At 44.0% G+C, this 21702-nt stretch overlaps 1 protein-coding gene across 13 annotated transcripts in view; it reads left to right on the forward strand.

Moving 5' to 3' along the window:
- Window positions 1-21702, forward strand: part of LOC128345691 (uncharacterized oxidoreductase YhdF-like) — a 123084-nt gene that overhangs the window by 43594 nt on the left and 57788 nt on the right. For 12 of the 13 annotated variants that reach the window (XR_008316586.1, XM_053298028.1, XM_053298029.1 and 9 more), the window contains 4 exons: window positions 2285-2344; window positions 8113-8349; window positions 11421-11501; window positions 14023-14236. Coding sequence is in view for 12 of the 13 variants with exons in the window: in XM_053298028.1 (XP_053154003.1) it covers window positions 2285-2344; window positions 8113-8349; window positions 11421-11501; window positions 14023-14236 (592 nt within the window). In the remaining variant the exon portion in view is untranslated. The remainder of the gene's footprint in view (window positions 1-2284; window positions 2345-8112; window positions 8350-11420; window positions 11502-14022; window positions 14237-21702) is intronic. The other variant, XM_053298025.1, reaches the window with a different exon arrangement.

The following is a 21702-nucleotide window of genomic DNA, read 5'->3' on the forward strand; positions in this document are numbered from 1 at the left end:
AGGTCTGTCAAGTAACTAATGATGATGGGGTGTTTTTGTGTGAGATAAGTAGATTGTTAGGTGGGGTTAAATATGGCAAAGATTAAATTGAGGCTTGCTGGGATGAGACAAGGCAGGGTCCGAAAAGTTTGGGAAGAGAAGGGAAATGCAAACTGAGGCAAGTCTTAGATGAGTAACAACTGCTGAGTCTTTTTGTTGCTTAGTGTGAAAGAAAAAAAAGCAGGCTTTACCTGGAAACTCTTACATGGATGAGGCAGTTTTACACAATTGCCTTGCCCTGCTGACTTTCAAGGACGATCCAGAGGATTGTGTTGCAGCTCATCTGATAGTGCTTAGACCTCCATGGTAGTGCTGATGTCTCAGATCCTCCAACTGTTCAGGGCTGGGTATTGACCCTGGATTTTTGTCTCCAATTTTGGTTGACACTGAGAGTATAGTGCAAATGCATGGCAGTTGCATACTGTTGGTGGAAAATTTCCTAGCACACAGTTTGTGCTAAATATTAATAGTAGCAGTATCAGTCAGAGTCAAAACTTAGAAGGCCATCATTTGTAGTGTGTCCGAACCGGTCCGGCGGCCATTCCAAAGAATGGCCGAACTGCCGGACCGGTCCGGCCCTGCCTGGTTCGGGTCCGGGTGGGGGGTATGCCTTTAAGGGCGGGAGGGCTTGCTTAGCCCTCCCGCCTCCTTGCCCCCGCCAGCGCCCGTATTTTCCAGTATAGGGGCGCTGGAAACCAGCCGCGCCCCCGCCGCTGCTGCCGCGGCGGCGAAAGAACTCCCAATGATACTGCCAGCCCTCCCGCCCTCCCTCCCTCCCTCCCAGCTAGCTGCCCGCCCGCCCGCTCACCCGCTCACCGCTCACCCGATAGGAAACAAGAGGAGCTCCGGCACAGAGCTCCTCTCGTTTGGAAGGCCTCCGGCATAATGGTGTTTTGCGCGCGCGCGCATGCGCGCGCCGCAAAGCACACCATTCGCCGGAGGCCCGGTCTACCCGCCGGGAAAGGGCCGGGTAGACCGGGCCTCCGATCGCTGGGTAGACCGGGCCTCCGATCGCCGGAGGCCTGGTCTACCCAGCGATCGGAGGCCCGGTCTATCCGGCCCTTTCCCGGCGGGTAGACCGGGCTTCCGGCGAACGGTGTGCTTTGTGGTGCGCGCATGCGCGCGCGCGCAAAACACCATTATGCCGGAGGCCTTCCAAATGAGAGGAGCTCTGTGCCGGAGCTCCTCTCGTTTCCTATCGGGTGAGCGGTGAGCGGGTGAGCGGGCGGGCGGGCAGCTAGCTGGGAGGGAGGGAGGGAGGGCTGGCAGCACCATTGGGAGTTCTTTCGCTGCGGCGGTGGCAGCGGGGGGGCGGCTGGTTTCCAGCGCCCCTATACTGGAAAATACGGGCGCTGGCGGGGGCAAGGAGGCGGGAGGGCTAAGCAAGCCCTCCCCGCCCTAAAAACAAGGCCCCCCTTCGGTGCCGGTCCGGACTTCTCCGGACCGTGCACATCACTAGCCATCATTACAGCATATCTGCACTAGTGTAGTTGTATGGTCCAAATGCTAGTTTTAGCACTGGGTTTATAATTTATCTGTTACGTCTCTGTTAAGAGATATCAACAAAGTGCTGTTCACTCATATCAATAGAGTGCAGTTCACGGTTATCAAGAGGCAACCATTCTGAACCTGACATCAAAAACTACCAGAAGAGCTAAACTAAGAGGCTATTCACACAATGGGGTGAAATCGGGCTAGCGGAGGCCACCGGGCTTGGTTGTTGTGAGCCCAGTGGTTCCTAGGTGGGTAACCCGCCTAAGTATCTTTGCCCTAAAACCAGGTTTGTGGAGCGAGCGCTCCGCAAACCTGGTTTTACAGACCGTGAGTAGCCGTGGCACTGCTCCTCACAAGTAGACCCCCAGGGGGAGGCAAAAAGCCACCTCCCGGCTCCGGGGGTCTCCCCAGTACGCCCTGCATGCTCACGCAGGGCATAGTGGAGCTTCCGGGGGCCATGCGGCCCCCGAGCTCCCCAGTCCCCGCTCGCTCCATCACAGAGCCAGCAATCGAGCAATCCAGCCACCCAGGGCTGCCTCCCTGCTCATGTGTGGGGAGAGCGGGCTTAGCCCGCTCTCCCCGCGCACCCTCCAAAATCAGGTCTCACTGATCGTGAGACTCGGCTCTATGTTTCCATGGTGAATACTAGAGATGGAAATAGGGGATTGCTGAACCATGGACAGCTATCAGATTGGAGCCAGGAGGCAACTGTTGTCTCGGCAAAGTCCTAAACTATCAATCTTTATTTCAGTCTTTGACCAATATAGAAAAGAACAGATTCAAACAGATACAACTAGATTTGCATGATAAGGTAGGTAAAACTACTAAAATTTAGAACTTATTAGATAAGACTAAACATAATAAAAACTAAAAGAAATAGTAGCAGAATGAGATAAACTATAATAACAAACAGCTAGGTTATTTGCAACAAGGCAGAACTCTCAAATAACCAACTAATTGACAAGCTCTAGCCGAATTTTATTAGCAATGAGACAAAACTTAGCGACATTGTAGGACCTAACATCATTCTGATTCGCTAAAAGGAAGGTCAAATAAGTGTCAGTAGAGCCTGGATGTAAGTTAATATCAGGGGAAATAGGTTTACTGTACATCGGATGTCTCTATAATATTGGCAGTACAAGAGTACGTGCGCTGTTGTTTCAGTCTCACCAGAACCACAGGGACAAACACGTTCTTCATATGGAATTCCATGGTACCTTCCCTCCAGCACTGCCATACACAGAGCATTGCAATGGGCCAGTGTCACGGCTCTGCGGTACTTTGGAGCTGTCATTTGAATCAAGTAATTGCCCAGAAAAATGTTGGCTGGTATGGAGCCTTGATCAATTTGATCCTCCATATCATACATCCTTTCCCTAATTTTTGGATCTGGCAGTGTCGTAGCCCAAAGTTAGCAAAGCAGTGGTGGTGTGGGGGGACGGGGCACCATAATAATAAAGCCTGTCCTCCACACCTTTTTCTCATCTGGAATGATGCAAATCCTTTAGTGCCAGTGGGGCTAAGCCAATAAGCCGGAATTAAAAAATGATGATCCAAGCCCTGGCTTCTAATTTGAGCAACCCTGCTTCTAGCTTTAGTACCGCTCTAGGCACACAGCTGGGAACCTGGAAAATATTCTTCCGGAAGTTTGATTGAACAGCTTCTAGTTTACCAAAATTGGAATAAATACCCAACTGAACTCCATATAGAAGTTGTGCTCGAGCCTTGACCTCAAACAATTTAATGGCTGTGGGTATAACATGGGCACCTCTAGAATGATAATAAAATCGGATTATGTATGCACTCTTCTTTCCGTTCTGAGTAACATAATCTCTGTGTGTGGATCTGGAACCAGAGGCCTGAAAAATTACCCCAAGGTACTTAAATTGCTTAACCTGTTCCAGTTTATACCCATTTAATTTCCAGTTGTAAAGTTTGGGTCTTTTCGCAAACACAAGAATCTTTGTTTTACCATAATTAATTTCTAAGGAATTCTCCTAACAGTAGGAAGCTGGCAAGTGTAAGGCTCTTCTTAGTCCTTACTAATCGTTTGCGAAAGACTGACAGCGTCATCCGCATACAGAAGAGTTGCAAGATGTTTGTCCACTAATTTAGGAAGGTGGTGATCTGATTTATTTAAATGGGGAGCAAGAGAATTAATATAGAAATTACACAATAATATACAACCTTGTCTTATTCCCCTGAATGTTGGGATTACTTTGGTGAGATGTCCACGTGCGCCACAACGAACTCTTAGATGACAATTTTAATTAAGTTTTATAATCGGACATTGTAACCGACGATCAATTGTAGAATTCAAAAGCTTATTCCAAAGTTTCTCTCTAGAGACCGAATCAAATGCTGCCCTAAAATCAACAAAGTCTGCAAACACAGCAGAGCTCAGATTAGAATATTTCCCTACTAAATGCTGTAGAATTAAGGCTAGATCCATGACAGAGCAGCCTGCATGGAAGCCAAGCTGCTTCTCAGTCAGAATGTTATCCATTTCACCAGTCCAGCAGTTTACCATGCAGATGCCTGGCGTACAACTTTCTTACTACACTAAGGAGGTCTATAGTTCTCTGGGAGCTTCCTGTCGCCCTTATAAATTGGAATGATTACTGTGGCTCCCCAGTCCTTCGGATCTTGGACCGTCTTATCAATGTATGAAAATAATGAGGCCAAAACTGGGATCCACTACGCCAGATTATTTCTAATGACCTCAGCTGTTATATGGTCACTTCCTGGGGCTTTGCCAGGTTTTAGCTGTGTGATCAAGGCATCTATTTCAGCACAAGACACAGGCGACCACTCAAGCAACTGGCCCATATCCCAATTTGGGACAATATCTGTTTCATCTCCCTTTTTGTATAGGTTGCCAACATGTTCCTCCCAAACTGAAGAGGGAATAATACAGTCTGGGTGGGCAAGGCCCTGAGATTTAAGGCAATCATGAGCCAGAACAGAGAGGAATTATTAGATTTTGCAGCTACTATCAATTGGTACCAATCCGCTCTCGTGGCTTCTCTCTTTTTATTTTTTAACAATTGCTTGTATTGATTTTTCTGCACTATAACATTTCAAGGGAAGCAGGCGAAGGGGAATCCCTGTATGTTTGATATTCAGAAATGAGCTCTTCTTTGGCGCTGCTACACTCTCTGGTGGGGGGACTTCCTGGGTGGGGGAAAAGCACTGATATTTAGTAAATAGCATTTTATCATTACTTCCAAGTCTAGCATTAAAGTCACCAGCAATTAAAATATGGGCTTGTGGTAAAGAGCTTTGCAACTCTTGTATATATGCCTTAAACTTAATCCATACCATCTTAATTTGAGAACGGTGGTGAAAAGGTGGAATATAAACATTGATAAAAAGCAGGGATAAGTTATTAAATCTAAGCATCAAGGCCATAGCATAATGGTCACAACAAGGCAAATTAGCAACAAAATTGCTCAGCCCACCACAAGACCGACCTCTGCCACCCCCAGGGGTAGCTCTGATTGAAGAAACAGTAAAACCATCAACATATGGTTCTTAGGTCATCCATGTCGCCTGAAAGAGCAAAATATCAAAACCACCAATATATCTGATGAAATCTAGGTCTGTGAGCCCTAGCTTTTAAGACAGCTACAACATTCCATATCAACCATTTTAGGGGGCGCTGTTGCAAGCAATGTCAATCCGTAGCACAGTCCTAAACTAAACAGACAGCCTTTATAAGCCTTCCTCTTTAGAAGGGCCAAATGGTGGTTGGAGCTGAGCAAAATCATCACAAAAGGCCCTGCACACATTGAGGATTCCAGTTTCCAGAGGATTCTAGTTCCAGTAGCTTCTGACACAGAAGTTCTTTGCTCTCTTTCAGAAAAAAAAAGACTTGGGGAATGAAGGATAACTGAAGGAGTTAGGAAGACAGGCAAATGGAATATGATGAAAAGACAAAGCAGACATGTGGGAGGAAAGCAAATTAGGGGCAGCCACAGGGGGGCAGATAAACATATGTTAGATGCAAAGTTTAAAAATATAAAACATTTCAGTGATTGAGTTTTTGAAATAATCATCTAGTAATGATTATTTCAGTCACTAAAATGTTGAGTAATGTTATGTAATATATTATCCTTTGAACAATCTGGTAACTGTAATGACTTTAGCGCAAGTGGCTAAAGTCAATATTTTTAAAAGCCAGTCAGAAGAGAAATACAGAGTGCTCTGGGTCAATGGCTATTTGTGTGCTTGTGTAATACAAAACAATGTGTTAACTTTGGATGGCATTCTGTGCATCATTCTTTCAAGGTATGTACAGTGTCCTTGATTGTCCCTAATTTAAAAAGTCACTGCCCTTGAGATTAAAAAAACAAACAAACCAGGGACTGAGTTCTAGGAAATGAAGGTATTTTGAGCTTATTATTGAGTTGCATTAAGGTCTGAAATAATGAGCCCTTTTAAATAACAGCCACAGATTTCCTGCTTCTCGAAAGGTCAAAGGCGATGAGATCCAATCCATGCCAGATGATCACAGAGCAAATCTAGTCTGAAGGCTATTGTAGCCCACAGGTTACAACAGCCCCCACAGTAGGGGATTCAGGTACATGAAGCAGGGAATTGGCAGATGGTTGTACATGCAGGCTGGACTATCTCCCATACTTCTCCCAGTCCCTTTACAGATGTTGTTCTGAACAACTGCCAAGCTGTAGCCTTATGCTGTACAGGTTTTATCTTCATGCTTGTGTGTTGGATGCTAGGCAAAACATATGCCCAGGACCTCAGTTAATTCTGTTTCTGCTCTAAGACACCCAATCCAGGTAATATGGGCTGCTGTAATCATAGGAGCTACGAAACACAGCTATAGCCACCTTGTGCTTCCTCTTTCTGTGTCAGTGTATAAAATGGAAACAATTGCTGTAATAGATGCATGAAATATGGTGAGATGATGACAATAATAATAATAATAATTCTTAGCACTTATATTCTGCATTTCGAGTGTTCAAATGCACTTCGCATTGATCATCACAATAACAATGGATTATGGTACAAACATAATGCATTGTTGTATGCCTTTGTACCATGGTGGCATTCTGGTTTTTTGAGTTTATAACTTTTTTTTAGGTTCAGTATTTAGAGTTAAATCAATTTTAAATTCATCCATGGTAAAGCTTTAACAAGATCATACCCGAAAGTAATAACGATACATTTGCAAAATACTCTGGTAATTGCAGCACACTGTGGAAGCATGTTAGGGACTTTGCTGCCTTTTTCATCCCCTCCTCTCGTTTATTCGACAGGCTAGGTGAAGAGGTTGAAGCACAGATCTCATTTCCCCTGTTTTGCTGCTTGTGAAGTCTGCCAACAGAATCCACCTTGACAAAGTCAAGGACTCCACGTTTAATGTTGAACTGAGTGAATAAATTATGCATGAAATTGTGTCGGAGTCTCTAGTGTGCAGAATTGCTCCTTTTGATATGAAAGGTTAATTCAGAAAGGAGTCCAAAATAGCTGGAAATTGTGGGGATAAGTGGATAGTATTCACTGTTGTGAGCTGTTATTACTAGAAATTGCATTCCCTCTCTAGCTTCCCCCGAGATTTAGCCTTGCCAGTGAATATAAACTGTACTCAGTAGAATAGCATCCAGAAGCAACAAGAATGAGTGTCCACATACAGTAAAATATCTTAATTGTGCTTTTTTAAAAAAAGGGACACATACTTTCCCCAGGTATATCATGTATCCTGAGGAAGAATTACTTCTTAATTTGGGTCAAGAGGGAGGTATATCAAAGGGAATGGATTTGGGTTATTAGAGTTCCTCCTTCATAAAATCAGTTTAAAAGGAATCAGGCAGTAATTCAGGTCTTTAGTGAGACAGACATTCAGTAGGAATATGCACAAAACCAGTTTTGAACCGACCCACCGTGGGTCCAGTTGAACTGTACCCAGTCTGGTTTGACTGCCGGACTGGTTTGAACTGGTTCAGAGCTCTACTGGTAAAGGGAAATCCAGTAAGGAATACCAGTAAAAGTATTCTACCCTTTACCGGTAGAGCTCCAAACAAGTTCAGTTTGAACTGGGCCTGAACCAGTTTGACTTGTTGAGCTGAGCAAGTTTGACATTGAGCCCGGCTCGAATCAAGCTGGCTCGCACACCCCTATCATTCAGTGATACCTAACAGGAATTTTTAAGGGTAAGTCTGGGAAAATGATCCAAGGAGCCTAGTTTGGATATTGTAGCAAGTCCCATTTGCCTAGGGTGTCCCTGCATTTAGTGTGTGGGACACTACTTGTTTGGGTAAATCACCAGTCACTGCCATCCATGTCAACCAGTGAGAACCAGTGTGGGACAAAGCGCACAGTCTAAATAGATTATGGCAAAGTGCTGACTCAGCACACTTTGATCCATAAAGTGAATGTTGTCAAGACATACCTTTAATACTGTTCGGAACGATCAGTCAGCTGAGTTTTTAAAAAAGTAAGCAACAAAGACATTTGCTTGTTTTAAAGCAAGAGCACCTGAATTCTTTTGGCTTCAGGGCCAAATAACATATGCTGTGATGTTTTTCTTTGATATGATTTTAATATTTTTGATTCCAGGAGTTAGCAGCCAAGGGGGAAGATTTTGATATTGTCTTTATTGATGCTGATCAAAGGAACCCTGCAGACTACTACCACTCTGTCATGGAGAACCATTTGCTAAGGATGGATGGGGTGCTCTGTGTGGAAAACGCTCTTGTGAAAGGACATGCCTACCTAGAGAATACAACAGATGAAAATGTATTAGATGTCAAAAAACTGAATCAAGTAATTAATTCAGATCCTCGTACAGAACAGGTTAGTACTGTGCAATTAAGGACAACATTGATATAGTAGCAACTTCTGTACATTTTGCATAGAGGTATTGTGCAGTTTAAGACCTTCCACCTGCTCCTTCCATTGGAGTTTAACATACTGCTGATCTTTGTTTAAGCTTTTATTGATTTATTGATTTTATCACATGTATATAGCCTGTCCTTTATTCAAGGTTCCTTTATTTAGATCTTATCTGCAGAGGGCTGATTAGGGCTTATCTTTGTCTGATCTAAAGGTTTTATTACAGTCTACCCCATATATATATATATATATATATAAATGATAGATTAGATACAAATCTTGTTACCATAAATTCCTTGGTGCTATCTCAGAACCCTTACACTTAGCTCTTTATAGACTAGTTAGGTGCATGTGAACTTTTGTTGGGTTGTAGGGAGTGTTGTGGGGGAAGATTCCAGCTGTGGTGACTTCTGTGACTCTTATTTTACTTTGCTATAAACATCTTTCAAGACTGATATAAGTTATCACCAGCCATAAAAGCCACCACTATTGGTGAATGAAGTAGCAGTCCTGGAAGAGTGGTCATTGTTATTGGTTGTCCATCAGGAGATGGAAAGGGGGTGAGTTGTTGCTAGTGTGCTCAAGTGGGTACCATTCTAGTCAGATCACTGGCAGCGAGGCGGGATGCTCCTTGTTCCAAGCTGAGCACAGGCATGGAGAAAGAGGTGAGGCTGCATCCAGTCAGACTGCTGTGTAGTGCGGTGAATATTTTCTCCTCTTGGCCATCTTACCCCACCTGCAGTATTAGCTTTTCTTTACAAAGCCAAATTTGGGTTGGGGGAGACAAAGCGTCTCTGAAATGTTCTCTCCTTCCCCTTCCTGGGAATAGCTTTTCTATCTCTAAGCCATTGCAGGAATGTAATTTTTATTTTGCTTTTAATTTTCACCCCATGTTTCACAAAAAATTGCAGCTAAAGCAGCTCACAATCCATAAGAATATATAAAACAATACAGACAAGACAGACTATTAATATTTTGATAAAATTTAATACACTTCATTGACATAAGCATTTCAATAATAAAAAGTTAAGTAATACACTAAACATGTCAAATAAAATTGCATTACAATAAATATATCAACATACCAATAAACATCCTGCTTGAACAGCAGGTGGAGGCTGCAGCCAGAAGTGCCTTTGCTCAGCTCCATCTGATTCGTCAATTACGCCCTTACTGATCGGCAAGCATTAATGACAGTGACCCATGCCCTTGTTATCTCCTGCCTAAATTATTGTAACACCCTCTATCTAGGGTTACCTTTGAGGATGATCGGAAAGCTACAACAGGTCCAGAATGTAGTGGCTCGTTTACTTATGGGTGCCAGAAAATATGACAGGGTAACATCTCTCCTGCAGTCATTGCACTGGTTGCCTATTCGCTACTGAGTTCAATTTAAGGTCCTGGTTTTGACCTTCAAAGCCTTGAGGGGTTTGGCACCTGTTTACCTACAGACCCGCCTCTCCCATCCAGTTACATCCCGTCTAGTCAGATCTGGTCAGATGGCCCTTTTGTCGGTCCCCAATTTCCAAGAGGTTCGGGGCGCTAGGACCCGTGAAAGGGCCTTCTCGGTTGCCGCCCCACTTCTCTGGAATTCCCTTCCCCTGCAGATTTGTTTAGCTCCTTCTTTGTCGATTTTTAAATCCTTACTGAAGACTTTTCTTTTTCGCCAGGCTTTTACCCTGTAGTTTATCTATCCCCACCCCCTGTTAGTTACTTTAGTTTTATTTAGAATGTAATTTTAAGGCTGTCTTGTTTTGCATGTTTTTGTACACCGCCCAGAGTCTTCGGAGTGGGCGGTATATCAAATGTTTCAAATAAATAAATAAATAAATAAAGTATAGGAGACCCTCATTATTCACAGGTTCTCCATCCGTGGTTTTGCCTATAGGAACATAGGAACATAGGAAGCTGCCATATACTGAGTAAGACCATTGGTCTATCTAGCTCAGTATTGTCTTCACAGACTGGCAGCGGCTTCTCCAAGGTTGCAGGCAGGAATCTCTCTCAGCCCTATCTTAGAGAAGCCAGGGAGGGGACTTGAAACCTTCTGCTCTTCCCAGAGTGGCTCCATCCCCTGAGGGGAACATCTTACAGTGCTTACATTTCTAGTCTCCCTTTAATATGCCACCAGGGTGGACCCTGCTTAGCTAAGGGGACAAATCATGCTTGCTACCACAAGACTGTGGTTGAGTCATAGGAAACCAGTTTCTTTATCTGCAGGACAAAAATAGGGCTCCCCCAATTCCCCCCCCCCCACCAATCTCTGGTTCCTGAGTGGCTAGAAATTTCTTCTGACATCATTTCTGTCACCATTTTGTAGCACAGAGCCAATTTGTGACTCTTTTCTCCCCCAACAAAAAGCCCGCAAATCAGAAGTTTTTTTTGGGGGGGGGGGTTGGGGTTCATTGCTGGAGAGCAAGGTACTGTACTTATTTCTGCTCCCCCCACTTTTTCTTGTTGTTTTCAGCACACTTCAATATGCTTAGGAACCTAACCTCCCAATCCCTAGAGGTTTAAGGTTCTTTATTTGTGGTTTCATTATTCACGGAAATAGCGGGGGAACAGAACCCTTGCTAATAAAAGGGTACTTTTGTATGTAACATAAAGTTTCCTCCCAAGCCAGTTTGTGACTTGTGAATACCCCAAGAGACCGAGTTCAGATTGTTGGCAAACAAAATGGCTTCAACATGGAAGTACACTTGTTTCGCCAAAACACCTTTGTTGTGATTTATGCTTCTTAAAATTGACTTGATGTTTGTAGGAAGGGAGAGTTGATAACATAACATTGATAACATGACTTTTTACTATGGAACAAGTAAAGAGAAGCTTGGTTATGAGGAGAGGAAGGGACGTCTTTTGCAGTAACCTCACTTGAGAGAAGTTTTGGGACTGATATTTATTCTGAAATACATCTTAAAAGTACCTGTCAGTGTCTGTGGATTTTGGACATGTTCCCATGATTGAGAGTTCAAAGTAAACTGATGAAGTACTGTTCTATATATTTAATGAACTGTGGGGTTTCTTTGGTCAAGGTTGTCCTACCTGTTCAAGGTGGTTTGATTCTTCTCCAAAGGAGTCAGACATTTATTGGTGATGAAGAGATCTTTCCACAGGTGAGTACTTGCCTCTCAGATTAATTGGTTTGAACTTCAGACTTGAAATAAATAATCCATTTCTTTGCCCCCTGGATTTACTGAGCTAGTAAGATGGGGTTCATACGAATGTGCTTCCACCGCTTGGAGGATTTGTTTTTCTCAGTCATCCCTAAGCTAAGAGAAACAGAAACAGATCTAAAGGCCTTTGAAGCCCCTCCCCCACATTAAGCATTATCCCTCTTCTCTCTCTCTCTCTCTCTCTCACACACACACACACACACACACACACACACACACACACCATGACACACAAAGTATCTTGAACACGTGGGTTCTTGAGGGCACAAACAGCAACTGAACTCACAAGAATGTAAGAATATAAACCAGGTATATTCATGCAAATATGCATTAGCAGAAACATTTCAATATGCAACTTAACATATTTCCAGCCCACATATTTCTTCCCCCCCTCCCCCCTCTGTCTCTAGAGCACCTGGCGCAGTTCACAATCATACTTGGCTGGCTGGTGCAGCGTGGGCCACAGTGGGGCACGGCAACCACACCACTCAGGACAGACGAAAGAGGATTGAGGGGCCCCCAGGGAGTGTGGAGGCCCTGGGCTTCAGCTCCAAAGTCCAGGGGTAAGAGCACCTCTGTATGGGAACATTAAAGACCACCTCTTGTTGGAAACAAGACCCTAAGGAAATTAAGGCTCTCCTAAGCTTCAATTCTAAAGACAGGTTCTATAAAGTAAGTCTCACTGAAATTGCTGAGACTTACTTCTGAGTATACATGCTTATGATTGTGCTTCATATGTGATTCAGTGAATCACAATGCAACCCTAACCCTTACCCTAAGAAAATCCAGCTTGTTGAGAGCTCTGGAGTGAAGATTTCTTATCAGTGCTCCTGTCCTTTAGAAAAGAAAAAAGGGAAAGGGCAGTGCAAAGTTGGTACCATATAAAAGTATGAAAAGCCTAATGTATGTGATTAGAAAAAAGAATGCCTATGGGCAATTAATATGCTTTTTTCATATAAGAAAATCTTTAGCCCTTTCCCAATATTTGCTAAGCATGGACAAGCACATGGAGGAATGCAAAACAAGATCGCAACTGCTGTCCCTGTTTCTGGCTGGCATATACATTGATCCAAAGGTATGAGCAGAGCCACTGCACGAGATAAGCAAAATAATTTTTACTTAACACTTTTACAAGATAGCAGCAGATCATGTGCATGTACAAGTTGTATGTCAGCTCTCTTCTTGGACCCAACACCACAGTGGTATCGAGCACAATCTCATTCTCCCCTTTGCACATTGATTAGCCATGGTTTTCAAATGACTGGAAAGAGCTTCTATTGAGATCCTTTTCCCTATTATAGTTTTATGAAGGCATACAAGCCATGGATGGCAGTATACCAACCAGTATATCAGGTGGTTGATTATGCAGCCTTTCCTTCACCACCAAAGAACCACAACCTTTCCCCCAATCCTTATGAGTAAGACTTCCAGGGCAGATTATGGCATACCTTCCAGGTAGCTTGAGTATAGGCAACCCCTTTGTGTTTACTGATTAAGATCTGTGATGTATCAAGTACAAAGCAGTAATGGTAGTAATGTGCCTAACTGATTGCTTCAAAGCAGTGTGTGTGTGTGTGTGTGTGTGTGTGTGTGTGTGTGTGTGTGTGTTTAGTGAACATCTACATGGATACCAAAGCTGGCTTAAAATTAAAATGAAGTGTGCATGAGAAGGATTTGAATAGGTTGTGAGGTCCTGATGGCCATCATTATTCCTGCATCTTTTACATAATAAGCATAATTGGATGCTTTCTGGGGGCTATCCAACTCCAGCACTTCATGTTGGTCTTCTTTCCGCCTGGGCAGTTTTTCTTCTTCAGTCCAAGTAGCAGCTGAATCAATGAGTCAGGAGCCATCTTGAGTGGCAGTCTGGTGTCCTTTTGTTAATCTAAATAACTGGCCATATGTGCTCCTGAGGAATAAAATGGAAGAGCATATGCTGCCCAGCACAATTCACTGGTCTTGCCAATGTGGAGTGCCCTCTTCCAACTTGTAAATGGTCAAGTGATGGCTGATAATTACTTAGGATGAATCCACACAATCACTTATAAAGAACTTTGCTTAATGATAGTGATTCAAAGTAGTAACTAAAGTCTTCATAAGCAGTTGAGGGAAGCAGTTTAGGTGTACCCTGAGCAAGTATCAGAACTTTAAAACAGTAGGCCATGTAGAAAGAGCTTGTAAGAGTCACAAAGTGTTTAATGTTCTTTCGTGGCACACCACTGTCCTGTCTAGATCACAAGAAACGTTTGCAGCAGCAAGCATGATGCTTTCTAACCACGAGTATTTTCCATGCCTGAAATCCAAGGTCTGACCACATGGGGGCACCATGTATACAGTCATTAACCACAAAAAGTTTGTTGTGGTCTTTAAAGGATGGGTGTCTAAATTGTTCATTTGCATGGTATGTTTTCATTGTTCTTCCTTGCAGTCTCACTAAATTGTTCTGCTTTTGTTTCAAAAGGGTGTCGTGAAAGACGATGTCTTTTGGGGCTACGGTAGACGACGTATCCTTGACCGCATGCAACTTAATGGCAAAGTTGCATATGTAACTGGTGGAGGCCAGGGGATCGGGAGAGCCTTTTGCCATGCATTGGGGGAAGCAGGTGCTAAGGTTGCTATTGTGGACCTAGTGCTTGCAAAGGCAGAAGCAGTAGCATCGGAACTGAACCTGAAAGGTAGTGTTACTTAGCCGCTGGCAGAAAAAAATGCTTTCCCAGTTTGTTCTCATTTTTGTATTTTGGCTTGTGCAGTTTTTGCTTTCACCTTGTGACGGCAGCTGGATATAACTCAATCAAAAATCCCTTATCTTGAGAGAGCTGTAAATATCAGGAATGGACAGTGCGAGGGCAACAAAGGCTATTTACAGGGATAGCAGGATCAGTGAGGTAGTGCTCTAGCATCTGGGCGAGAATATTTTTTGTTTCATTTCTGCTTCAGAATGCCTCATACATGCTTTACATCTCGATTTATTCTAACTCTCTAAATATAATTCAAAACAATGATGTCATGTATGTATTCCTTTTGTTATGCTGTTCTTTCCCCCAGAGAACTCTCAGTGACATACATTTCCCCTCTCTTTTTTTCTTGAGCTAGGGGTGAAACAGGGAGGTAGGCCCATGAAATAGTTATTTGCCCCAGACCATCCAGTGAACTTTGTGACTGAACAGGAATTTGCACCCATGTCTCCTGATCCAAATCCAGCACAGTGAGCATGTTCTGGCGATCAGTCAAAACTGGACGAAGAAAGCCAAGCCCGGTCTCAGCTGATTGTCAGAACCACAGGGAACCGCATAGCTCCCAGCAGCAAACCCACTTCAGAGCCCACCTTTAAAATGAGGTTATGGAAGCAAGCGTTCCCTTAGCTCCATTTTTTTGTTCGTCTTCCAGCTCCCAGCCCAAACACTTCCCAGCCGCTGGCAGGAGCAAGCAGTCATCTGGGCGGATGATCACCTGCCCAGCAAAGCGACCAAGATAGTTTGTGGTAAGCTTTCTGAGGCTTCCTCCCCTGCCCTTTCTCATGGATCGTGACAAAGGGCTCAGTATCTGCTACGTGATGTTGGTTCTTAATTTGGCCAGTATCACTGACCAGTGATAGATCAGTGTTTGCCACCAGTGTTTGCCACCAGATCTCAATATGCTTCTATTTTATTCATTTGTCCAATTGAAATATCAGGAATCTTTTCTAAAAAAACATTTGTTCCAATAGAACAAATTATATCCCGTTGTAATCAGTAGAATTTGTTTTCAAATATACAAGCATAGAGTTGTCTTAGATCCTAATTGCAAGTAATTAGACTGGTAGCTTAGAACAAAGAAAACTTTATAGTCATGATCACATATAAAAAGGAGAACTGAAGCCACCTACTGGTGCAGTGGGGAAATGGCTTGACTACCAAGCCAGAGGTTGCCGGTTCGAGCCCCCACTGGTATGTTTCCCAGACTATGGGAAACACCTATATCGGGCAGCAGTAATATAGGAAGATGCTGAAAGGCATCATCTCATACTGTGCGGGAGGAAGCCATGGTAAACCCTGCTTGTATTCTACCAAAGACTACCACAGGGCTCTGTGGTCACCAGAAGTCGACACCGACTCAACGGCACATTTTACTTTACTTTAGAACTGAAGAAGAAAATACTAATAGTTGGACATTGCTTGTTAGCGGCTAACTTTCCATTGAGGAAGAATCAAAAGCCATGAGTTCAAGCATGCTGCCTCTCAGATTCAGTTTGGAAATGTTTCCTATGAGTAGAAAAATGGTTTGGTAAGGGAAATGGTCACACAAGGAAGTCATAGAAACCCTATTCTCTATAGATTAAAAAGAAAAGATTAGATAAACATCCATTTACAATTATTTAACTAATTAAGCAGTTGAATTGATTGACTCTTGGGGTATATTTAGTTTCTAGGGCTATACATCACATCAAACCGATAATCCGGTCGATGGTGATGGAAACCCTATTGGAATGTTTTCCACTGGAAACAATTTGAATGAAAAGTGCCCCTGAGATCAGTAAGCTTTTCAATACCATGCCGCATCGTATCATTATGGTATCAAATAGGGTTGGAGGATGTAGCTCACTTGTATTGAAAAGCGAGCTTCTCCAAATAAATAGACTGCTTTCTAAGTAGTTGCAGCAACTTTTGAAATTGCCACCATTTCTTGCCCAAGGGAAGGAAACAATGTCATGACTCCTTGTGGTTTATAAGGTTGAGGCAATGGCCAGGAGCGTTGTTGTTGTTTTTATCAGCTTCTGCTGATATGTCAGCTATGCCCATTTCTTCAGGTAAATGTCCTTAAAACAGTGGTACATATGCTGGTAACCTCCAGGCTTGACTACTGTAATGCACTCTATGTGGGTCTGCCTTCCGGAAACTACAACTGGTACAGAATGCGGCAGCCAGATTGGTCTCCAGGATAACATGAAGGGACCACATAACTCCGGTTTTGAAAGAACTGCATTGGTTGCTGATATGTTTCTGACTGAAATACAAAGTGCTGGTTACTACCTATATAAAGCCCTTAACAGCTTGGGTACAGGGTACTTGAGAATGCCTCCTTTGTCATGAGCCATGCCGCCTGGGGAGGTCAGATGCTTGTTTGGTGGCAACTTGGAATCAGGCCTTCTCTGTGGCTGCCTCAGGGCTCTGGAATACGCTCCCTGTCAAAATAAGAGCTTCTGCATCTCTCACTGCTTTTAAAAAGGCCCTCAATCCAGACCTCTTTCTCAGGCTTTTAATTGAAACTAGCTGGGCTGGGCGCAGAGCATCTGCGCCTCTAGTTTGGCCCAGCTGTTTTCTCCCACTCACTGCCGCCGTTATTTTCTCATCAGCCATCCACTGGTTCTTAGCTTCTCACCCGCCTACCAAACGCCTCTGCCTGGCTGGCCCGCCACCACCTCCCCCAGTTGGCCGGCTGCCTCCTCAGCTCCTCCTGCCAGCACAGCTCCACCGGCTGGCTGCCTCCTCCTGCTGGTGTGGCTCCACCAGCCAGTGTGACTTGTCTGGCCGCCGTGGTTGTTTTCTTCCCCTGTCCCCATGGCTATCCGGCAGCTCTCCAAACTCTTCCATGCCATGCATGGAATTAGCTATGTGTACAGCTTAGAGAATTAAATATAAAGATTAATTTAAAATGGTTTAATTGTTTTTATTCTGTGAAATTATTTTAATTGTTTTTATTCTGTTTTATATTTGTTGCGTTTTAGATTTTGTGCATCGCCCAGAGATACATATATCAGGCAGTATGTAAATATGATAAATAAAATAAATAAATGATGCATCGTTTTCCTGGTGCTTTACTGGAGGGGAAAAAATGGCCACACCTTGTGCAGAGATAGGGCACAGCCCTTTTCTGCCCAGTAATGCACTAGGAAAAGGAGACAACATCATGCTGTTCCTTCCTTTCTTGATGCATTATGGAATGAACCCAGGCAAGGAAAGGTGGCCATGTAAAATGCTGCCCAGAAAGCAACCTATTTCTTTGGAGGAGCTGGCTCTTCAGTACAAGGAAGCCTCCCATCCCACAGCCTGGTGCATCAAGCTGATACCAATGTATCTACTGTTATTCCTATGACTATTCATATACATAATATTGATGATACATTATATTCAATGCAATCTGGACCATCCCAGAGATCAAGTGCATGATTCGATCATTACTAGGGTTGGGTCAGTCTGATAACAGTGGTCATGTACAGCCCTGTTAGCTGCTGACACCTACATTATAACTATTCTTTTAGCCTTTCCTCATACGTATTTCTTCTGAAGTCGTTCCAGTTTTCAGGAATCTTTCTTGAATCATGACATCCACAACTCGGAATAGTATTCCAAACAAGGCTCAAAACAAGACATCATTTCTATGCCCTTTTAGTGCTTTAAATCATGTTCTCAATGGGCAAGTTCAAACATGAAGGAGGAGGGGGCGTGCCTACTGTGCACCCAGCAGGATGTCCTCCACAGACATGCTGATGCCCTGCTGGTGCATCCCTTGATCATTTGTGAGGGCTGCTAATCTGAATAGTCCAAAACACACACTCCAAATACTTGTTTAAGCATCAGGACATCTGTGGGGGATGTCCTGACAGGCACACTCTTGGTGCAAGCTTTTCCTCTTCATGTGTGCTGCAGCTGTATCCTTCGAACCAGCTCACTGAGATGGGCAGTTCAGACACTCTAGTCACTCTCTCTCTCTCTCTCTCTCTCTCTCTCTCTCTCTCTCCCACCTGACTCCAAAGACTCTAGACAGTTCACAAAAATAAACACAACAAGAACAAAATAAGAAACTGTTAAAACACTTTAAAAGAATTTTAAACATTCAAATACTACTAAAAGCTTGGCTTTAAAAATGTGTTTTAAGGGCTCTTTTAAAGGCTGGTAAAGATATTTAATGGTGCAGCGGGGAAATGACGACTATCAAGCCAGAGGCTGACAGTTCGAATCCCCGCTGGCATGTTTCCCAGACTATGGGAAACACCTATATCGGGCAGCAGCGATATAGGAAGATGCTGAAAGGCATCATCTCACACTCCGTGGGAGATGGCAATGGTAAACACCTCCTGTATTCTACCAAAGACAACCACAGGGCTCTGTGGTCACCAGGAGTTGATACCAACTCGACGGCACACTTTTCCTTTACCTTTAAAGACGTTAACCCACAAATTTATATAGGGAGCGCATTCCACAGCCCAGGAGCGACTGCAGAGAAGGCCCTTTCCCAAGTCACTGCCAGATGAGCTGGCGGTATCTGGAGACAGACCTCTGCCAGTAACCTTAATGTTTGTTGGGGATCATGCAGAAGAAGGCACTCTCCCAGATAACCCAGTTGCAAGCCATTTAGAGCTTTAAAGGTAATTGCCAGCATTTTGTATTTTGCCTGGAAACCTATTGGTAGTCCATGCAATTGCTTTAAAACAGGCATAATATGTTTATATAATATGTTTATTAGAAACCCCAGAGACCAATCTAGCTGCTGCGTTTTGGACCAACTGACGTTTCTGAACTACATACAAAGGCAGCCCACGTAGAGTGCATTGCAGTAGTCAAGCCTAGAGGTTACCAGAGAGTGCACCACAGTTCTGAGATCATTATCTTCAAGGAAGGAACGCAGTGGTCATATCAACCAAAGTTGATAGAAGGCACTCCAGGCCGTAGCCTCAATCTGAGAAAGCAGCGTGAGGCCTGGGTCCAGAAACACTCCCAAGCTATGTACCTGATCCTTTAGGGACTCCAACACCTCACCTGAGGACTTGCTCATTTTGAAGTACCCAAATCCAATACTGCCCACCCGCCATCATCACATTAAATCCTGCCATATCAGAGAAGGCTTGAAAACTAGTCTCTTCACTGACTGCTGTGTTTTGGTGAGGGGCATGATTTCCTTTTAAGAGTATTTTTCAGAAGAATGATTATCCCATATGGTTACTGAGGCTGTAGTGCACTGTAGTTATTATACACCAAAGAATCCAAACACTTGAAAAATAGTGACCACACATTTTGCTCCAGCCAACAACCTGGATGGCTTTAAGAGGGGTTTGGATAACTTCCTGGAGGAGAGGTCTATCAACGGCTACTAGCTGGAGTGCTATAGGCTACCTCCAGCCTCAGAAGCAGGATGCCTCTGAGTACAAGTTGCAGGGGAATAACAGCAGGAGAGAAGGCATGCCCTGCCTGTAGGCTCCCAGTGACATCTGGTGGGCCACTGTGTGAAACAGGATGCTGGACGAGATGGGCCTTGGACATGATCCAGCAGGGCTGTTTTTAAGTGGTAGAGCACCTGCTTTGCATGCAGAAGGTCCCAGGCATCTCCTGGTGGGGCTGGGAAAGACCCCGTCTGAAACCCTGGAGAGTCACTGCCAATCATATCAGTGAGCTAGATGGACCAAGGATCTGACTCAATGTAAGGCAGCTTCCTTTGTACCTGAGATGGTTCAGAGAATTGTGATGCATCAGCCAAGAAATATTTTAATCAAATGTGAGAAAGACGTTAATGAGAGAGCATGAGTCCCCACTCTGAGTTAAAGACAACAACGTGCCCTTGTTTCTCAGCTGCTTGTATGCTGCCAGTGTAGATACAACTTAGTTCCTGTAAGCCTACGGAAAAGAATTAATTCCTTTCTGAAGCTCTGAGATTGCTTCACATTACTCACTGAACATGTGTGTGGACTGTGTTCCTGAACATAAATAATGTGTGAACAGGACAGAATTAAGGAGTCTGCTCCTAGAACAGTTAACAGTACCTCAGATCTTTGTTCCTGAGAGGAGTATGTGTAAATATAACCAATGCAGCTTTCAAGTGTGTTTACCAGTGTTTAGCATGGCAGCACAGCATGTGTGACCCATCAAGCCAAATGCAGCTGAGTTATATGTATTGTGGCTTTCCAGGTCTTCTTGACAACGGACAAGCTTTAAAAACTGGTAGCTTATCACCCTCCTGGTGGAGGGTGAAATGCATTTGACTTGCGAGTGTGTGGTGCTGGTACAATTTCTGAGCTGTCCAAGACACTGGCCACATTTCCATGTAAAATGAAACCGGCAGTCCCTTCACCTCCAGTTTCGGAAACTGTATGTCTGAATGCGGGCAACTATAGTTTTGTTAAGAAGTGGACCTGCGGTTTCTCTCCTCAAACTCTATTTCGTACCTTCAGTTTGTGGTCCCCTGCTAACTGAGCATAGAGGCACCTTTAAAAAGTGGTGATTCCCTTTATTGAGCAGGAGGAAGAGCAACTGGGCCTATCCAGCCCCAGCACAACATCACTCCAGTAGCGGTTGCTGGTGTGTCTATGTTATGTTGTTAGATTGTGAGCCCTTTGGGGACAGAGATCCATCTTTATTAATTTTTTTATTTCTCTATGTAAACTCTTTTGGGAACTTGCATTGAAAAGCAGTATATAAATATTTACTGTATATAAATATTCATCATATATTTGTTGTAGTGAGATTAGCCAACTTTAACGCCAGTTCTGCAGTGCCAGCATTATGTCCAAATGCTGGCACCGCAGTTTCCTCCATTTGCAAGCGGAGTTGAGGGAGGAAGCTCCTTCCTCGCTCTGGCTGCTATTGGCTGCTGGGGTTGTCCTTCAGAGAGGGAGAGTGCAGAGACGGAGCTCTCCATTTCATCTGAATGTGAACAGGAGAGTGGGGGGACCAAGGTGGGACCATTGGGCCCGCAGTTCCGCATTATGTCCAAAGTTATGTCTTAACTGAGTTAAAGTTTCAGCTTCCTTTTGAAAGGGCCATTGCCCCATTCTTGATCATATGCTTTGCACATAGTAGATCCCAGATTCAATTCCTGGCAGAGATCTACAGTAGCAGCATTGGGAATCATCTCTGCCTGAGACCATGAGGAGCAGCTGCCAGTCAGAGCAGGCAGTACTGGTCTCGATGGAATGATTGACTCAGGATAAGCTTTATGTGTTCAAGTTGTGCAGGCCTGTGTAGACCAATACTAGTTGCACCCATAGCCTTGTGATGTGAGGAGAGCTGGTCTTGTGCTAGCAAGCATGACTTGTTCCCCTAGCTAAGCAGCATCTGCCCTGGTTGCATTTGAATGGGAGACTACATATGAGCATTGTATGGAGCCGCTCTGGGAAGAGCATCTAGGTTCCAAGTTCCCTCCCTGGCTTCTCCAAGATAGGGCTGAGAGA

This window comes from Hemicordylus capensis, chromosome 2, assembly GCF_027244095.1.
Source record: "Hemicordylus capensis ecotype Gifberg chromosome 2, rHemCap1.1.pri, whole genome shotgun sequence".
Classification (NCBI taxonomy): domain Eukaryota; kingdom Metazoa; phylum Chordata; class Lepidosauria; order Squamata; family Cordylidae; genus Hemicordylus; species Hemicordylus capensis.